Below are 20387 nucleotides of genomic sequence, written 5' to 3'. Positions count from 1 at the left end.
TTTCATTTATATTCTCACAATTATGAACAAGCTACGGCAAAAACGTCAGACATCCAACATGGTAACAAGCGACACCTCTTACCATGGTTTTCACTTCCAGTTTGTCTTGACTCGTGATTGTTCTGGAACTGTATTTGAGCCATAAAAGAAACAAAATATGTTAAAAGAAAAAAACATTTATTTCAAGCTCTCATTTTCCCCTATACTAAATGCCTGCTATCGCGCATCATCAATCAGTCAACATTGATAGAGGAAGCAGGCTCAATGTTTTTGCATCCGCTCTGCACAAAGCTGAAATGAGGTCTGATGAATTTGAGCATGTGTTAATGCAAACACAATACTTCCTGTCACTGTTTCTTGTAGCCTTAGTCGTTAAGTGACTGCTCACTCTTCAGTTCGTATACAATACATCAACAAAGGAGGAATGGTGTAAGCGGCAAGTGAGCTAATTTGTTGAGGTTTTTTGAGACGTACAGCAATTAAAAACGTAAAACTTCGAACATGTTACAGAGGTAAGCAGCACCTCTTAAGTTACACCAGCGTTTATGATCGAAATAAATACATTTCAAATCATCCGGATAGTGTTGACCTTTGAGGTAATATAGCACCACCGAGGTTTTATGTAAACCTGCTCTGCCAAATGAGGAGCAACGCCAGTAGAGCTTTATTCTTTAAATCCATTTTGCCACGAATAACCCTAGCCACAACTAACAGTAGCTACTGCGAGACCTGCAAGTATTCACTATGTAACCAAGCTACCAGCACCACCTCCTTCAGGATGATGAACAGCTCTCTCCCACGACTCTTTGAAGAGTGGAATCAAAAAAGCACAACTGTGAATCAATCTCCAGTTCTCAAAAAATAGGAAGCAATTTTCAATACCAACCCTTATCTAGTATTGTTCACCGACACACACCATGTCTATGTGATAAGGCTCCGTGAACACTGCTCTTCTGTCTGGTACGTGATAAAATGCAAATGGCGTCACTTGACTTATTTGTGCGTGTGTGTAAGTGTACCTCATTCCCTTTGGTCAACACTTCACCCAATGTTAAAGTTTACCCTCAGTTTTGCTTGACTGTTCAAACAGAATAGCCTGAGGCTGTATCAGCAAATGTAAGACTCTTTAGCTAAACTTTCACCTCTTAACCTCACTGTGCTCAAAGCACCGTAACATGTGTTTGTCTCCGTCTTTCTGTCAATGCCCTGAAAATAACCAAAAAACGGAGTTCTGCCAATTAAATAGTACACACAAAGTTCAGATGTGTCAGACAAAGGGCGAGATATATAAAGGTTTTACAAAATCTAACAAAACCCTGTTGAATGTATCCCCATGCATCATTGCCATGACCTAATTCATTTCACTAATACAAAGAAAATAGAAAATATCAAGTTCGACAGCCAGTTTGTGCAAAGATGCAATACTATCACTCAATGCATCTTCCTTATCCCTCTGTTGCACACTCAGACAGATACAAACACATACACCCAAGGAGCGCTGGTATAAACCAACATGTCATTTTCACCCTGGTTGCAGCACTCATTCAGGGATCTTACAAAGCCAATATTTTCACGGAGGCTTCTCTTTTGACACACCGCACACACCTTGACTCATTTTTTGACTGAACAAATGTGTAATGTTACGACAAACCACTCATCTGCTCCAGCGTTCTACTTCTTATGTAAATGTTTGTGCTGAATATGATGGTGGATTTACTCTTCAACACAAGAGTCCTCCGGCACTGTAAAGTCCATCATCCCGTGCAAGGCTGACACTGAGCCCTATTGCATTTGAGAGCTGTGACATTATAATCTCTATCAAAGAAACACTAAGGAAAACGTGATGGTTTTTGCTCAAAAATCTAGTAATCATGTAGCAGGTGAAGTCACTGAAACTGTAATGGGTGGAGAAAACTAATGTTCCATTGTACATAGAAGATTACACAAAGCCAGAGGAGCGAGAAAAGGCCAGTACAAACGGGAGTCATCGAAGACCATCATTTTCCTTTTTGGCATGAGGGAAATTAGAATAATAAATTACAGAAAACGCACCAACAACGGTTGCGAGTGATTTTAGCCAAAGCTTGACAACAGGAAAAAGCCTATTTGGTGAGTAAAAAGTCTGAACATGATAAAGCCTGTGGCTGCAGTCACCACTTCTTTGGTAGAAAATATGATAAAAGCTGGCATGCAGTTAAATGCAATTGCACACATCACAGATGCGGGCAAGCTATTCCACAAAACACGGAGCTCGTATTTTACATTTGAAGTTTTGCTCCATTGGTGCCGGCGGTGTCTTCAACATGGGGGAATGGCTTCTAGGAGCCAAAACGGAGCAGAGATGTCATTTCATGTGTTCTGGATGAGTGAAAAAAAAAACAGCTGCGGAGCTAAGTGACTGCAGGTCATCTCAACTATCTGGTGAGTGGAAAAGCCTTACAGTTATGTGTGGACATGTCAGACCTGATGGGCATTTCAACAGACGTAGAAAGAAGGACCGTTACTCTGAGACAAGACACATGTCTTTCTATTCCAGTCTTTTGCATCACTAGACACTAAAACATACTGTGACTCATATTGGATAACAGCACATTGATGGAAATGGGACTACACGCCTCCCTTTGTGCTTGGATCCTAGACTTCCCGACTGCCAGAACTTCGGTGATCGGGATGGGCAGTCAATCTTCTAAACCCCTCGTCCTCAACATAGTGTAATTAAGCCCCTACTGCACTCCCTATACATTATCGACTGTGTGGTCAGGAACAGCTCCAACTCCATCGTCAAGCTTTCTGATGATGATCACCAATAATAAGGAGAAGGCCTACCTGGATATGGTGGCAGACCTGTCAGTATGGCCGAAATCATCTTACTAAAAGTCAGCAAAATCAAGGAGCTAGCTGGCGATTGTTGGAGTTAGCAGCCGAGAAACTTTACATTTTGGGGTCCACATCATCGAGATTTTGACATTGTCCACATACAGCGACATTTTGGCAAGAAAGACAACCCCTTTACCACTTCTGACAGTTTTAAGAAGTTAAAAAGTTTCTCTGGGGTTCAAAAGACCTTCTAATCTTGTGCTGTGGAAAGCAAGGGTCATTACCAACTGGTATGGGATCTGCTCTGCTCAGGACCATGAAGCCTTACAGAGTCACCCAGCCAAGCATACCATCTCCACTCCCCCACTCTGCAGGATTTACACACAGTATGCCAGCTTCTACTCTCAGAAAATCCTCTTCCCTCAGGCTTTTGGGATGGTCAACTCTGTCCTCTATATCTTCGGTCTCGCACAATATCCTTGGTGACTCCTGCACACTGCCCTGCACATTTGCATATTTGCAGTCGAGTGTGTACAAAATGTTATTGTTTATTTTGCCTTAAAATTATGACGTCTACATTTGTCCATGTATTTATAAATGTTATCTTGAATTCGTAACCTTAATATTATTTTTTTTCACTCTAATCTTTGAGCAAAGCTTTAAGTTTGGTTATGCGTGAAATTAACCTTTTGAATCCTTGAATCAATTCACACATTTCGAGTCCTAACCCACAGATGTCCAGTGCAGGGTCCAAAGACATGTTTTAAGCTAATATCAGCCAAGTTGTCACAGATTGATGGCAATGGCATGGGCACAAGTCTTTAAAAAAATTCAAGAAATTCAAGTGTCCTCAGAGACTGATGCCAGAACATGAATTAATTAAGACAGTCAATGATTTGATGAGCTCCACACCTTGGGCATTTTACCCACATGAGCTATGGGAATCAATAACCTGGGCCTGAGCCCTCAGAGTTCTGCGTTCTGACTGCTTTAACTTTCAATCATGTCGACAAAAAAAAGGACATTACACCGGGCCCATTTGCAGTTGCTGGTGCTGGCAAGGAGAGGGAGGAAGAAGAAGCATTTCTTGAAATAAATGTCACAATTCAATATGCATTATTACAACACAGCATTCCTTTGACCATCATTTGTAATGGATCGTTTCATTTCCTATTCATTGTACATTGTGTGATAATTTTAGGCTTCATAGAATAATTTCTATGAAGCATCCTTTTCATATGGCAAAATGTTAAGTGTGTACCTTCTGGAAAGCAACAGGAAAAGTCGAGCATAGCGTGGCGCGTTCTCTGACACAAAGATGAGATGGCAGCACACCGGACCCTAACCCAGAATAGGGGACAATTATGAAGCACCATCCAATCAGGGGGTCCCTGACAGGCTGAGCGGGGTCTGATGAGCCAGTGTGTCACTCCGGAGCTCCAGGACTTCACAGCTAATCAACCACCAAGGAGGGGCTTCAGGGGAACGATCACTCAAGCCCTCCATCACCATGCGGGGAGGAAGGCAATCACCAGCCCATTTCCATGTGCTGTTATTGCCACCTCCCACATTCGTCTCTCAAATCAATGTGCACAGATGACCAGGGAAGCACTGGATGGAGGCAAAGGTGGCTGGTGGGGGTGCAATCAAATGAAGTGTGAAAAAAAACGAAAAGAAAGGAAAGAAAAAACTTTTGGTTCTGCATGCATTTAATTCAAGCCATTAAATATCTTTAAATAAGCATAAATGGATTGGAAACATGAGGGGAACAGATTGAATGAGGCGCAATTGCTTTCCAACCAGCAGCACAGAAGATCCCTGTGATTGGGCTTGCAAATTGAAATGTAAGTCTTGTAATACAGTGCGTTGAGGAGACAGAAGGGGTACGGGTCAAGAAAGGTGAGAAAAGGGAGTTTTCATTTTACCCTGGCAAGGGATTAACACAATGAGCATATGTTAGAGCCACATCTTCTGTGTGGATAGAAAGGAGGAAGAGAAAGTGAATGAAACCCAAAACAAAAGCTTATATTTTACCCTCTTAAAAGAACATGACTTCAAATAAATGGTTATTTCTTTTTTTCAAGGAAAGGAAGATGGGTAATAGAGGAAGGAGACAAGAAATGGCGAAGAGGGGGCTCCTTTTCTGTCACCAAGATACGTATAATGTGAAACAAAAATGAATTCATAAACAGACAAAAGTCTGCCAGCCCGGAAGCTCGATAGTGCTCAGGCTTCACAGATGCATCACAGCACGTAATTAGAGGTAATACCTCCTCCTGTCCTCTGTTTTAAGTTTGACAGTGGCTGAAGAGGCCCCACTGCACTAATAGGCTCCACTCAGAAAAGCACATACACACACACACCATCATTACAGGCTTGAAATCCAGCTGACAAACCCTGCTGATTGTCACTTGGCCTCCTGAAGGCCCTGATAGAGGAAAAGAAGATCATATTCCTCCCTTTTTGAAGCCATCCCTCCTTTTTGTGTGGTTAAATCTCCACCATGCTGGGTGCAAAGGACACATGCTCATCTAACAAAGGGGCATGTTGAAGTCTTACAATATAATACTCTCTATTGAGATATTTCCAAGTCTTTGTGCTGGAATCTGTATCAAACGTACTGTCTACTTATTATCTAATTTTGCATTAGGGTATTAGATAAAGCTAAAAGTAAACAATTAGCTTTATCATTGCTGAACATGTTTCTTTTGGGCTGCAGCTAATGAGTATTTTAATCATTGATTCATGTGTCTATTATTTCCTTGATTGTTTGGTCTATGAAATGACAAAAAAAGGGAACATTGGGTATGTTTGCTTGAAAAATAGTCGATTAATCAACCAATTCTTTCAGCTTTAGATTTGTTTGGACGATTCATTAAATTCATATAATTCTATAATTATTCATATTATATGTTGTGTATAAAATGCTAAAATAGCTGTAAGATGTTTAGTGGAGTGACCAATAGTCAAATAATAGTTAAATTTATGATAATGTGAATGACATAGCAAACAACTCTATTTTTACTGAATTAATGACTAAAAAAATATTTTTTCTGTTGACTGACAAATCATTTTGCCCTATTTTAAATGGCTTCATTAAGAGATTGCTCCTTTTTATGCTGTATATTGTAGCCTGTGTTCTCCCAGTACTACAGTTCTACAATAGGAATGGTCCTAACCACATTTGAAGTAATTACCCCTCTGGCAGACAGCCGATCCATATGTGAACAGTGCAGAGGGAGGCAGAGCAGGACATTAACTGAGCATTAATTCTGTGATGCCAGCGTGATGCCAATTATTTTAAATGTGGTCAATGTTCTGATGGTTGTAAATTTCTCCAAGTATCCAATCAGGCTAACAAAAGCTCCTTGGTGAAATGGAAAATGCACTCAAAAAGGAAAGTCTAGAGCAAAAGCATGAACAGCAATTTTGTTGTTGAAATGAAAACAAAAGGAAATTTGTACTGTAAATTGGATTGGAAATGACATGTGCATCATATACGTAGTGTAGAAATGTATTTCAGAGTAATAGCTTGATGATGGTTATAGAGGTCCTTTTTTTGCCACCATTAGAAACCTTGCTTCCACTTACATACAGTTTTTGACATTTCTATTTGACCTTTCAAGACATTTAGAATATTGACATTTCTAAACTGTGTTGCGCTCTAAATTGTCTTAATAGATGTATAAGTCTAGACATGTAATAACAGTGAAGAGCTTTTTCTTTTCCTTGTTTTGGCTTTACAGAAAGCTTTGTTTTACATTTTCTGTGAGACATAAAATTATATTTAGCATATATCACAAGAGATGAAGCTCAGGTTTTGCTACGTATCCTATAACAGTTTACTGATACAGACTTTAAATGATCTGCATGTTGAAAATACCGCAGATGAATATTGTTACTGTGTTTTGAAGACCACAGATTATATTTATGGTCTTTTTTTATGGCATATTTGACTAAAAATGGAAGGCAAGAAGGACCTGCATTGTTTTGCTTTACCAAAGAAAATAGTCCGCCTAATACACTGCAGATGTCTCATTAAATTTGCATATGATTATTGCAGCATTACTTTAACTGATCCTTCTCATCACACCAGATAATACTTGCTGATTGCATCCCATTCTGATGCAGAAAAATGTCATGGTATTATTTTCACTCTTGGTTAAAAGCAATTAGGAGCATCGCTCATATTTTGCCAAGTTTTATACATAAATTAGCCGGCTTTCACAAAATTAATTCTCCTTTATTTCTCTTGCTCTGGATGAGTAAAAACTCTGGGGTTGAGGAGTTAAAGTGTTAATGTGTGTGTGTGGGGGGATCTTCTGTTTTCTAATTTTTGAGGAGGTAAACAAAAACACACATTGTATAACCTGTTGTTATACATATATATATAATATATACAGTATGTATTATATATATATATAGATATAGATATAATACACAATATCAAAACATTACAATGATTGCTTGTGAGCTATAATAAATTTCCAAATTATGAGAAAATAGTAAACTTACTGAACCAATTTACCAAAGTATAGATTGAGGCTGGAAGTGAAGAAACAGAAGCACCTGAGACTGTAAAATGTGATTTAGGAACAAAGCAATCAGAAGCTGAATTTTTCATTAACTCTCTGTGATAGAAAATTGATTTGACAAAAAAAAATAAAACATACCTGCCGCTTAGATGACAGTCTAATCACACGCTGTAATCTCCACCAATCACTTTCTACTTGGTTACCATGACAGCCATCTCTAATTCTCAAACCGTATCTGAAGGAGTGAAAACCTGCAGGACAGTTAAGTTACTACATGTTCTGGCTTTACATTAAAGGCCCGCATTCATACAAACATCCCTTATAGTTTTACTAAAATGTACCGCAAGACAAACTGCCCAGAGTCTCCTCTCTTCTTCTCCTCCTTGTCAATGGTGATCTCTGTCCTGTTCCATATATCTGGGGTTGGTCACATGCAGACAAGCCATCCTCAGACGAGTCACAGGGGAACATTTTGCGGTTAACCACGCTGCTCTCCAGGGGCAACCATGGACAGTAGATCCGCAGCCGGTAAAACATTGGCTGAGACAGGAGAGCCCATCCCACATTGTCTTGCCTGCACACACGCAGTGCGAGTGCTGAGTGAAATCTTCTGGGTATTGGCTGTGTTAACTTAATTGACATTGGCTTTCAACCTCCTGGCTATCCATCAGCGGAGGGATGAGCACAGGGGCTAGAGAGGTAACCGCCGAGTCTTATGCACTTTCTGCGGTCGTCCTCGCATTTGTTACTGCCGGGATAAAAAGAGACGGGGAGAAGAAAAAAAAAAAAAAAGACGTGTGAGGTAGAATGTGGAGGAAATATCTCTGTTTCTCCCCTGATATTTTTGGTGATAGCCATTCATTTGTAGTGGTGTTGGCCTGAAGAGGTTTGTCTTATCTGTTGCTTCTATCTCTCTCTCTGGGGGGAAAATAGAGGGTGAGTCTTCTCTAGCCCACTCTCTCACAGTTGATTAGTAACTCCTGCTCTACCGCTACGCTCCAGGGATTCTATGCCAGCTCCCCTTATACATCCCCTTGTCATGCACATACTCACACTCCCGCTCTCTCCTAAACACACACTCATGCACACACATCTCCTACAGTCATGGAACAGCAATTTGAGGGAATCACACAGCCAAGACCTGACATTTATAACAATGAGAGCTTGATTAAAAGGGCAGAATGAAACAGTGTCATAGTCCATTCATTGTCCTTAGCCTAAGTTAAATAGGATTTAAACCAGTGCATTGCGGCTGATACCTCCACTGTCAATTCCTGATTGCTTTAAAGCAGCGCAAAGAAAAGGTCTTGTTATTGTAATGCAGGTGAGTAACAGCATGTAACTGAGGTGTCAGAGGTGACCAAGTTTACACAGAGCGTCTGGGAATAGATAAGGATGCCGCTAACGCGGGGAGGAAAAGCAAAGCTAATACTGCTCCGATGAATGCCATGGTGTTTGAAAGGCACAGGAATAAAGCTTACTTTTATCTGGCTTGGGGCAACACACAAAAGGCGGCCAGAATTGCAACGTGGCGGGTTTTAAAATTGGGATCAAAAGGTTCAAGCTAATTAACAAGCTAAATAAGAATCCCCTAGCTTCATCTATGTAACCACCCTCTCTCTGTCCCCCTCCCTCCGTCTCTTCTGCTGCTGTACTTCATGTGCCCATGATGCCGCCGTGTGTGCAGTTTGCCAACAAATACAGTGCGTCTGAAAAAGTGTAGACAAATTGCTCCCCATGCTGAAATGTACAAAAAAAATCACCAAATTACCTCCAACAAGATCATTCTAATTAACTATGTTATATTGCTAGCTTGGCCCTGATGCCTCGTGATCAAGCTTTGTTCAAACTGTTTCGATGTTATTTGACTTTTCCAGCAGAGCCCCGAGGACGGCTGAGATGGCAGAGTCAAATAGAAAGGACAAGGGCACATAATAAAGACAAATGGCTGGAGAATGAAATTTGATTCATTGCCTTGGTACGGAAACATTCACAGGGAAATGGCCAACATTGACATGCCATGAATTTCAAAACACTGTCAAATCCAGAAAGCACACGTCCTGCTATAATGACGTTGAGTCCCTGAGGGGCCTGCAGGGGGACTCAGGCCGATTGTGGACCAAATCAATCAGGCTGTTGTTTCTGATGGACGTTTCCACGTTGAGTAGGAAATGGTCGCTTCACCCAAATTACAAATTATTCTACTTTTTTATTACTTACCTTTAATGGGATTGGGACATTCAGATACGTTTTGTTTTATTCTATCACATCATAAGATATTCTGTCACACTCAGACACACTTGGTGGCTTTTAAGAGGACTCTTATTGCTGTCGTCATTTAGTTTCTGTTTCATGTATTCTAGTTTGCTTTCCTCCCTTTCCTTCCCTTTGGTATTTTAATCCTTAATTTTTCTGCATTGATTTTATGTTCTTATTGTTGTAATTTTTGGTATGTTTTGAAGCATTTTGTTCATTTCATATTTTCAAAAAGTGCTGTGTGAATATCATCTGTCTGTGAGATTTCTGCCTCCATATTTGAATACAAAGGAGGTTTTGTTCTTGGTGCCCACAGCATTAAAAACGTACATTTAGTAGTGATTCACTGATAACGATATCAGATACAGACTCAATTAGCCTGTTCGGGTATTAGCCTGTTACATTTTCTCTTAAAAAAATAAAACAACAATGTTTAAGTCAAGCCTGATAAAAGAAAAATCCCAGTCATGTCCACACAGTGAGGCATACATTAATTAAACACTGGTATCTGGTCAGTACTCTGTAACAGCCAACAGGTATCGGGACAGAACAAGTTGGATCTGTGCATCCCTAGTTTAAAGAAATTAATAAGAGTTGTGTTATCCCACAAACTATGTGCAGGTTATGCTGGATATTCAAGTTTTAAACAAGTTTCATTGGGATTTCTTTCTACCTCATAAATAGTCCCAATGGAAACTGTTTAAAGTGGGTTATGTAGATTATCTACAGTAAAATTAAAATAGTGTAAATTTAGTTTCTAAATGCTGTAAGCCCAACAAACAAAATACCATTGACTTGCATTGTACTAGGGTAGAAGTAGAAATTTCAGTGGCGACCAAAGCATGTGAAACCAAAACTATCCTCATGGCTTCCTAGCCCTACAGTTAAATACGTTTTGTTGTGATTTGGGTAAAAATGACCCTTGACCTTCTGTACCATCCCCGCATGGTTACAAATGACAGAAAAGTAAATATTGCCTGCAAAATAACATCTACCAATCCTTATGACAGCAGTGATTTCCTCATTTTTTTCTGAATAAAAAGATTAAAGGTATAGCCATAAGGATTTCAGCACCTTATTTATGTCAATAGGCATCAGAAGCATATGTTTGGAGCAAGCCTCACTGCAGAGCACCCACTTTGTAGTACGATATGAAAACACCATCTGGTGTGTTAGCAGCGGCTAGGCTAAACTAGCTGGGGCTAGATGGGGCCCTGCTGTGTCACAGGATTATCTTACTGGTTGGTAGATCCGCTCTATTAGCCCCTAGTGGCTGGGATTATTGGATGATCATTATTATGTGTGACTGAACAAGAGGCTAAGTACCTGCACTTCCTGGATGCAGTCAAGTCTTGTTAGTGTTAGTGATCAGACATATTATGAGCACATTTTCAGAGTATTACGCATTTATTTCACCTTGTCTTAAACACAAACACACAGTTCATTTATTACAGTTCGACTTGGACTTACCGACTTAAAAACAGGCTCTGCGCTTCAGAAAAGACAGACTATAGCACGCCTGGAGCATATATTTGTTTGTGGAAGTAGAATGTCCCTTTCTAATGCGTCTAAACCGGATCACAGGCGAGTACAGAAGACGTTCAGAGACGGGGCCCTCTGCTCAACAAAGCGAACATCTGCCGTTTCTCATCAGCGAGATTGAAGTTAATGACGAGCCGCGAGTGTGCTGACAGAGAGAATAGAATTGGATTGTGTACAAGAGGCCCAGTGAGACCAGACATATGTTTTAGAAAATGTTGTGGATGGAATATGGCTCTATATAGTACGTGTGTGTGTGTGTGGAAGGTGAGATACACATGCCCGAGATTGGAGTAGTAGAAAACAGGCCGCTGCTTTTTTCTCTGCAGTTGATGTTTATACGAGTGGATGAAGGGGGAGTGTGTAAGCGCAGGTAAAACAACCGTTGTATTCTTCCCCCTTCAATCTCTGCTTTTGCTAACAGATAATGGAATTACACATCAAAGAAGCTTCCCCTTTATCCAATTCTTCTGTGACCTCTAACAGCCTTTGTTCATATTCACCACGACAACTCCCCAGCCCCAAGCCTCCACCAGCAGGCTTCTCCCTGCTTCCTCTCTCTGTCTAGGGAGAGATTAAATTTAGATGAAAATGAAATATTCATTTCCACTCAGCAGCTGATGGCCATCTTTATTTGATACAACATCTCCTCATTGTTCTTCTTCATCACCAAACACTTTTTATTTCATTTCACTGTCCTCCTCTTCCCTCTTTTTGCCAGCCATACCATCCTCATGTGGGCAATTCTCAAAACAAGCCGTCCTTTGGGTTTCACTTTGTTAAAAGTAGAAATGCAAAGTACCATTACAGCTTTTCACAGTCTCTTGAAATATGTCTGAGTCATTTCAGATGAGACATTTGCGAAAAACCCCGGCCAGGGAGTAGGGATCTCAGGGAGCATGCGAGTAGACGGTGCACTCTCTATAGCTCGCTTCAAGAGTTAATCACATGAAAACTACTCAGTCTCTCTCTGCTGCTGGTGCGGGGATAAAGACAAGCCTCTGAAGTGGCTCTGTGTTTGCAGACTTCAACCAAAGTGGTGACCACAGACCCGATTTATCCCACTGAAGCTTATGAGTGGTCACACCACATACAACTTCAAGTGCTGCACATTTGTCAGCTTATATTTAAATGTTCAGCCTGTTTCACACACAATAATTAAGTCTGCAGTCATGGCTGCTCAAAGCATTTTAGGGAGGCTAAATGAAAAATGCATGTGACCAGGTGTTGTCGGGGCAGAGCGAGGAGCAAAGGAAATGAAATCAACATGAAATCATGAGGAGATTGATTAACTGGCACTGATTAAGTGCTTTGAGTATTAGGTAGATAAAGTAATTGATTATACAATAAATCCCTGTCAGGCAGTGAATAACCTCACTCGGAGAGAAAAGAGACACCAAATGATGAATTAGTTTCTTCAATCCACAGATGAAAGACACAATGTATAATAATCAGTTATTACTGTAAGCTTTAACAAAAGATCGATGCATTTTCATGTGATCAAAATTGTGCAATCCCTATTTGATGGAGAGGAATGCAATGTATTACGGATTATATTTAATTGTGCAGATTGAATGCTGCTCACTGGGGTCACAGAACAAAGCACTATATAAAGCCACCATCATATTCAATGAAATCATCGGTGTACTGAGTCTTATTTCCTTACAAATTATCTCCAGACACATGCTACCTTCTGAGAGAAAAATGACTCCAGCAGTTTCTTCTTCATTATACCAACATTGCATTATCCATTGAAATGGTTCCTATGAGATGAGAGGTTGCACAACTTTTCAGGGGGGGGAAAAAAGAATTACGAAAGGCAGACGGAGGGAGTCTAAAGAGAAGCACAGCGTGTAAGTGGACAAATACTGGAGGAGCAGTCTTTTATTCCCTCCAACAAATAGAAGCTGCAGAACAAGACGGAGCGACCATCTGGCCTCAACTTAGAGCAGTGCACTGTAAAAGCACTAAAATCAATGGCAACAACTCTACCTTGGATGCCCACCATTACCCAGATGGTGTACTTGGAGAACTGCACAGGCCACCTAACCAAGAGCAGACACAGCACAGACAGAGAGCGCCGTGCTCAAATACCACCGCCCACCTCGATGATTTTCACTGGTTTGTTTGTGTTGGTAACCAGTGATGAGGAGCGACGTTGGCCACCGTGCGCCGACTATAAGAGAGCCCTCTGTTGGTTTTAGCGGGGTGGCTGCGACACAGAGCGCACATACACTAGCACACCAAGAACTAAACTACAACAAGAAAGGGGGGCACTACACACACGCACTCAAAAAAGCGCTCATCCCAAAACGAATCAACAGACTGTGAATACTAACATCCTCTCTGAGAAAATATGATAGTTTTGCTGCAATAATACACATGGCCTATCTGATGAACACCCCAAAGCTTATCCCCTCTTCAAACAGATACAATTTAATTGTATGAATTCAATTATATAGAATATTATCTCACATTTCTTGTTATTTTCACACAGGCCTATTTTTGAGTGGACAAAATGAAATGGAGGCACACATGGCCGTTTACGTAAACACTGAGCTTCAAAAGATCACATGAAGACGTAAGCCTTCTGAATTAGATGTTTTTTTCCTTTGGCATTGAGGCAAATTCAGCAACCTTGTCAAAATACAATCGTAGGAACACAACAAAAAAAAAGAAACTGCTCCTGCACCACACGCATTGATAGATTCTATAAAAAGCAATAGTGCGACTGTAGCACATTTCAAGGTAAATTTGTCTCAGCACTTTGACATTTTTAAAAACAAAGCCTGTCAACTCTATTTCAGGTTTTCATTTGAGCTGCTGCCACTGTCAAAAAGAAAAAGGAAAAAAATGTCCTTTTGACCAAACGATTTCAGTTCAGATCAGTAGAGAGAGAGAGAGCTTTAAGGATTTATGCGGCTTCTAAGACATCACCAAAGTCCATGCACAGCGATGTCACAGAAGTCATGGCTCTTCAGAGTGCAGCAGTCAATCACAGGGACGTCCTGGGCCTGCCTGACAGCGGCATATGACGCCTCTCACTAAACATTATTCTACAGTCTTCCACTTTATTCTGCGTGTTTCTCCTGAATTGCTTTTTTAGAATTTGTATAACATATACAGAAGGCTGGACGACATTCACTCCAGCTCATAGATATAGCGATACGTCATCCTGTTAAAGTCGAATAACTTTCCTTTGAATAAATGTAGCTCAATGACCACACGCTGAGCTTGACAGGAATCGTATTACAAAATCAGAGTGGGATGTTGGTGATTTGCACATATGTCACACAAGAGACTACTGATTTGGAAAGGCCATCCACCTCTCTTAGAGGACTGGAATATAGAATATGCAATTTTATAACATGCATCCACTTTCACCCATCATTTATAACTCGAAGACAAAGAGCTCCATGCCATTACGCTGCACTCACTCCCTGTTTGTACCCCGGCTGTTGTAGTGGTATGTTAATGTGGGCCAATGCCATTTTGAGTAATTGTCCTGCATGGCACTCCGCCAAATGTCAAAAACGATTTGCCTGGTGACAAAAACCTTATTGATCTTCATTCTGCTCCTGTCTCTTGGCGGCGCAAAATGTTTCATCGCATCGCCAGCTTCCAAATGACAATTCTCACATTGTTCGTCAGTGAGTGATTGGAAAAAGACAACACCAGCACAGACCCTGCTTCTTCTTTGTGTGTGTGTGTGTGTGTGTGTGTGTGTGTGTGTGTGTGTGTGTGTGTGTGTGTGTGTGTGTGTGTGTGTGTGTGTGAAAGATCAGGAGGGAGGACTCAGGATTTAACGGTGCAATGCAATGCAAATTTGAACAGATTGTTTTTTTGTATAGTGTGAGCACTTTGTTTTGTTTGCAGTGACAAGATAAAATAATATAAAATAAGATTAGATTACACTCCACTCCCCTGAATAAATTGTAAAATTGTTTGAAACTTTCGCATGGTGTATTCCTTAATGTGATGCAGTAGTTTTTTGATTGAACAGACTTCTTAAAAGCTAAACATTACTTCCAGAAGGCATAGCAATGATCCTGAATTTAGCTGGTGACTCAACATGCTGGCTGCAGAAAATGGAACAGACAAAGCAGAGTGCACAGAGGTCACACTAACCCACAATATTTCATGGCGTGGTCTCTGAGTGGAGAAGGCATCCTCAATTTTACAGGCAATCGTCAGCCATAATGCACTGCTCTCTTGTTGCATGCTGGCTGCTCCTCGTTTAAGTCAAATGAAACAACCCGACTGAGGCGAACTGCTTGTTTAGGCTTTACCCCCCCCCAAAAAAAATACACCCGCTACCGGTATGACCTCACGAATGAGGACCCGCACTAAAATGCGCGGAATAAGGGGGCAACTTTCAAGAACAGAAACGTGTGTGTGTGTGCGCGTGTGTGTGTATAAATGTGGAACACTTACCTATTCGAATAACATGAGGCATCCCGTTAGAGTAGTGAATCCAAAAGAGACATGCAATCAGCAATGTCCAGTATTCCCAAATCGCACTCCGGGGAGACAGCCAAGTATTTCGCATGGTTGTAAAGTCGCGAGATCCACTTTTTAAAATTCCAAAGACGACTCAGAATTGCTCATCAAAACTGAATTCGACGGAGCATATATGGATTTTGGTGTCTTCGATGAATTTGCGCTCATTGTACTTGGTGCAACATTCTTCAGGGTTTTTTTTTTTCTTTCTTTTTTTCTGTTACTCACAAGTCTGAGAGCGGCTCGATCTGGATGAAGCCCCCAGCCCCTCACAGGCGGATCAGTGATACACCTGCGAACGCAGGCTGCTACAATTACCCTGCAGGAGTCTCTGTATCCCCTCCTTCCGCCGATGCTATCTGTCTACTGGCAAGTACCACGGCAACAGCCGAGCCGGACTCCCGCAACGCTGTAGAGGAGAACTGCGCCTGCGGAACTTTGGGTTGCCTCGAACGATTCTGTCGTCCGACAAGACAAACAGAGAAAAGCGTCACACGATGAGTGCTGAGGAATATGAACGCACTTTAGACGTTCAAATATTGCTTTCTGCAGTTGAATCACTCCAGTCTCCCATTCCAGTCATGAAAACTGTTAACACAGATGTACTTTGAGATGGTGGAAAAGCCGCTCCGCGACGCTCCTCTCCAGTTGCGCACGGTGATGGCACGAGGCTGGCTATTGAAGAACGTCCAAATCTGTACAAAAAGGCTCTTTGTTGCACAGTGTTCATTTAAAAAAAGCCTTCTAGTTTGTGCTGGATGGAAAGGCAGTGCAGAAAGCCGTGCATCTGCGTGCGTCTGACGACCCTCCTTCCACGGTGCCACTAGAGGCACGCGTCGTTACGCATACTTGTCAACTATGTCCAAGGAGTATTTTATGGAGGTGAGATGGATCCGAATAATGACTTGGTCTTCTCCTTTTACAGTTGTTGTATACACTTGCAACATGGTATACATTGTATAAATGTATGTTCTACATTATACATTTGATATTATGATATTTAGGGTTTTGTGTTCTCTTAGAGATGCAGACTTATTTCTTATTTACTGCTCTGAGATGGATTTTCTTTGCCTCAAGCAAGCAAGTAGGAAACCCCCGCCTGTATTGTGAATGTGATGAATTATTTGCATGAGGGAAATAAGTGTCAGCTGAGGATTGGGACATTGACAAAGCAGGCTTCTTATCGCTGTTATTTGAGACATTCAGTCTGTGTCAATGAGTACATTAAACCCCCATAACTGCTTTCTGCCATATCTGGCTGTCCATTTTTCATGTTTTACAAATAGCCCTCAAATACAAACTGCAGGTTATATATACAATGACACAGTGAGTGCCACTCATACCTCTCTCACTACTGCAGTGGAGGAGGTAAAGCCCGGCTGAAGGTATTGAATTACCTGTTTATGGCACAGATTGCAGTAAGTGAATTATGCATTTTTTTCCTAAAACAGATAACTAAAACGTGTAGCATCATCAAAATGCTGAAATCAACTTCAGAAAGCTGAAAGCTCTTTAAAAAATATTTTCTGGTTGATTAATCCCCTTTTAGATAAAGAACATTTTTAATATGCAGATAGGAAGATAGATAGATGGATAGATAGATTTGTGGAAAAAAATCTAAACCCATTTGACATCACAAATAATGTTACAAATAGGAGATATTCTATAAACCAACACCATAGATTGCATTTTTTACACTAATGATTTGCCGTTTTTAAGCATATTCTGACAATGCGCTGCTACATTTCTTTGTGCTTAATAGAACACTGTTGATGAGATGGTGCTGTGGCTCATTGGTTTTATTTTTCTGTTTGGAATGGGGTAGAGGAATAAACTGTGCATCAGGGGGCATGCAAGCAAGAACAAGCCAGACTGACTGCCACTGCATATTCATGTCTCCCAGAGCAGATTTATCGCCTCTTGGCACAATGTAAGGACTATCAACGTGAGTTATGTGGCCCGGCTCTCGCATTATCGAGATTCATTGACTTGCTGCTCTTTCAAATACTAAATGTACACAGCTCTCGCAAACAAGACATCCTGGGTCTGTGGGTGCCCTCTATAGAGAGATGGCGGTCTGTGCTCTCAATCACCTGGGCTGATAACTGGAGGGAGTCAGACCCTGGAGCAGGAGAGTTCCCCGCTGTGACACAAAGAGAGGAGACGGGAAGCACAAGATGTAGTATCGCAGTTAGATTCTCTACATTTGGAAGAGCTGTTGAAGGAAACTGGATTTGCATTGTTTGTGTTTCTTACAGCAGTTGGCATTAAATCTTTATAGAGCCATCGTTTTTGTCTCCCTGTCACCTCATCATTGTAAGAAGTGCCTATATGTTACAATGTCACCTGCCATTACAAGAACTTGAAATGCAATTTAGCAGTGAGAGGGAGTGGAGCCAGGAGGATTATTAGAGGAGACCAGAGCAGTGCTGGTGTCACCCACATCCACATCACTTATGTTATGTTGCCCACAAAGTCTGACATCAGTTTACTCAGGTAAAAGTACTAGTACAACTATGTAAAAAAATAAAAGTCCTGTTTTCAAAATCCTACCTAAGTACAGAAATCAGCTAAATGCACATAAAGTATCAATATAAAGTACTCATCCGGCAGAATAAGTGTCCCCTATGAGTGTTTCTTTATTTAAATAATACATAAATAGATTATTATCATTATCACTGATGCAATAATGTGTAAGTATTACTATTGTATCTGGTTGAAGTGGAGGTATTGTTACTGCTTTATCTACAGTACGGTATAGTGGTTCCTAATCTAGGGGTTACAAGATAGATCTGAAAGGTTGTGAGATTATTACAGGCCTCAAACAGGTATTTAAGTTGAGAGGAGAGATGTCTCTTTTGTCGGCCACAAGACTGATGGTTGACTAGACCTGTCATTGATATCTAAAATGGTATTATTTTGCTCAAATGTTGTAAAATGGTCTTCATAGGATTTCTGTGCAAGGCAATGTTGAAGCAAAATAAAGGGTAAAAGTGACTCTGAGGTCTAGTATAACAACATCAAACCCCTGCTGAAATAATTCACGCCAGTCTCTACTTGAGTAAATTAAAAAGTAATTTAAGTTGACACTTTTAAGCAGGTCACCTATCCATACACGACAGCACCGTCGGCTCTACTTTTCTCCTGTGAAATGATTGCTGTTGCATTTACAACTGGCCAGCGATCAATGCCTCGTCTGGCAAGTTGGTCATTACTAATGGCTTCAGAAACATCAAGTCCCCATTGTGAAGCTAGAGATATTGACAAGAGGTGTACTTAGTTGACTGGATTGATCAGCACATTTTGTTTAGTTTTTGAAGATTGTGAGAGTGGCGAAAGAGGACAATCAATTTCCACACGGTGGCTTTCACTGCTTGCTTATACACCTATGATTGGCTGGAGAAGATGTGCAATCCAAGATGTTAGATTGTTCATAATTATTTGGAAAAATTGCTGCACTTCGATTGAGCCTCAAGAAATGAATAATGTGAAACATTTTCACCATTGATTTTGCTTTTCTCTTCAAGAGAAACAAAGAACTCCAGTCACCAGACTGAACATAATGCTGAAGATCGAACATCTCCCATCAACAATGGGTCAATAGGAACTAATTTCTAAGTCTAAGTCTGCGTGGTTATAAATTAAATGCTTTTTTCCCCCCCAAGTCTTCTTGATTGGATTCACTGTTTTTGATGGTGTGGCTTTAGCTTTGTTAAAAGAAAAGATGATTGTTTCATCAAAAAGCCACAGAGTCAACTTTTCAAACTACGAGGGAGTTGTATTGATCTCTTGGAAGAACAGAAATCGTTTTGAAGGCATAGAAGCTTGATGTTTGGGAATAAATAATCCATATTTGGGTATTCATTGTGAGAGGACTTAAGCCCACCTGAGATGTCTATTTCATGTTTCTTTCTTTTGCGAAGGCTTTGTGTCTTCATAGAATTCAAACATTTCAAAAAGCTTCAGTTCCAAATACATGTCCGCTGTCAGGCCGAGTATGGAACATACCTTATGCAACTATATTCAATGTCATACAGCTGCTGTTTGTACATATTGCTGCCATGACAGGGTTTGTGGCAACTCCATTCCATCAGGACTACAATGCCCATGCAGCTTTTGTGGGCAGACAGATAATTAAATGTCGATTTACCCTCTTCAACTGTACTGGGGCAATACAGCAGCTTTGCTGATAGATTGAACACTTGCTACAGCCTCACGCTCCTATGATTCAAGGCAAGGTGTCATGTGCAGACAAGGTTATGAGGAATTGGCCCAATTCTGGCGCTGATTGCAACGTTTACTGGGGCTGCTGCTCTGGCTTGGAGTTAGAGACTGCTCAAGATGTATGTGCTGCTGCTGACGTATGTAGCCGTGGTGTGTTGGGGAGAGGGGAGACAATCACAATCCTGATCAGTCATCCAGACAGTCTGTGAGATGGGAAATGACTGCTGGCGGGGTTTCAGCCACTGGTTATAGATGAGAAAGGCACCGAGTAATAATAGATTCCTGACCCAACCTGATTTATCAATTGAATTATTAGTGTGATCCTCTTTATCATCCCCGTCATCTATCTTCTATAACTACTGCCAGTTTAAAATTGTGGAGCAGTTTGTACCATGTATAAAAAAAACACAGTTTCATGACCTTTAAATCAACACTTCTATATTTGGAGTTTGAGCAAATATATATAAAAAAAGATGAATGTCGTTGCTACAAAGATACAATATATGAGCCTGTCAA

General features: G+C 40.8%; 1 protein-coding gene across 1 annotated transcript in view; it reads right to left on the bottom strand.

Moving 5' to 3' along the window:
• The window catches only part of grik3 (glutamate ionotropic receptor kainate type subunit 3), an 87712-nt gene extending 71224 nt beyond the window's left edge, over window positions 1-16488 (bottom strand). Inside the window, exon 1 of the mRNA XM_031853376.1 lies at window positions 15582-16488. Within this exon, the coding sequence (XP_031709236.1) occupies window positions 15582-15696 (115 nt within the window). The 5' untranslated portion in view covers window positions 15697-16488. The remainder of the gene's footprint in view (window positions 1-15581) is intronic.
• Window positions 16489-20387: the final 3899 nt, after the last annotated feature.

This window comes from Anarrhichthys ocellatus, unplaced genomic scaffold (assembly GCF_004355925.1).
Source record: "Anarrhichthys ocellatus isolate YVR2014 unplaced genomic scaffold, GSC_Weel_1.0 scaffold13, whole genome shotgun sequence".
Taxonomy (NCBI): Eukaryota; Metazoa; Chordata; class Actinopteri; order Perciformes; family Anarhichadidae; genus Anarrhichthys; species Anarrhichthys ocellatus.
The sequence above is the reverse complement of the archived record's forward strand: the minus strand, read 5'-3'. Positions and strand labels throughout refer to the sequence as shown.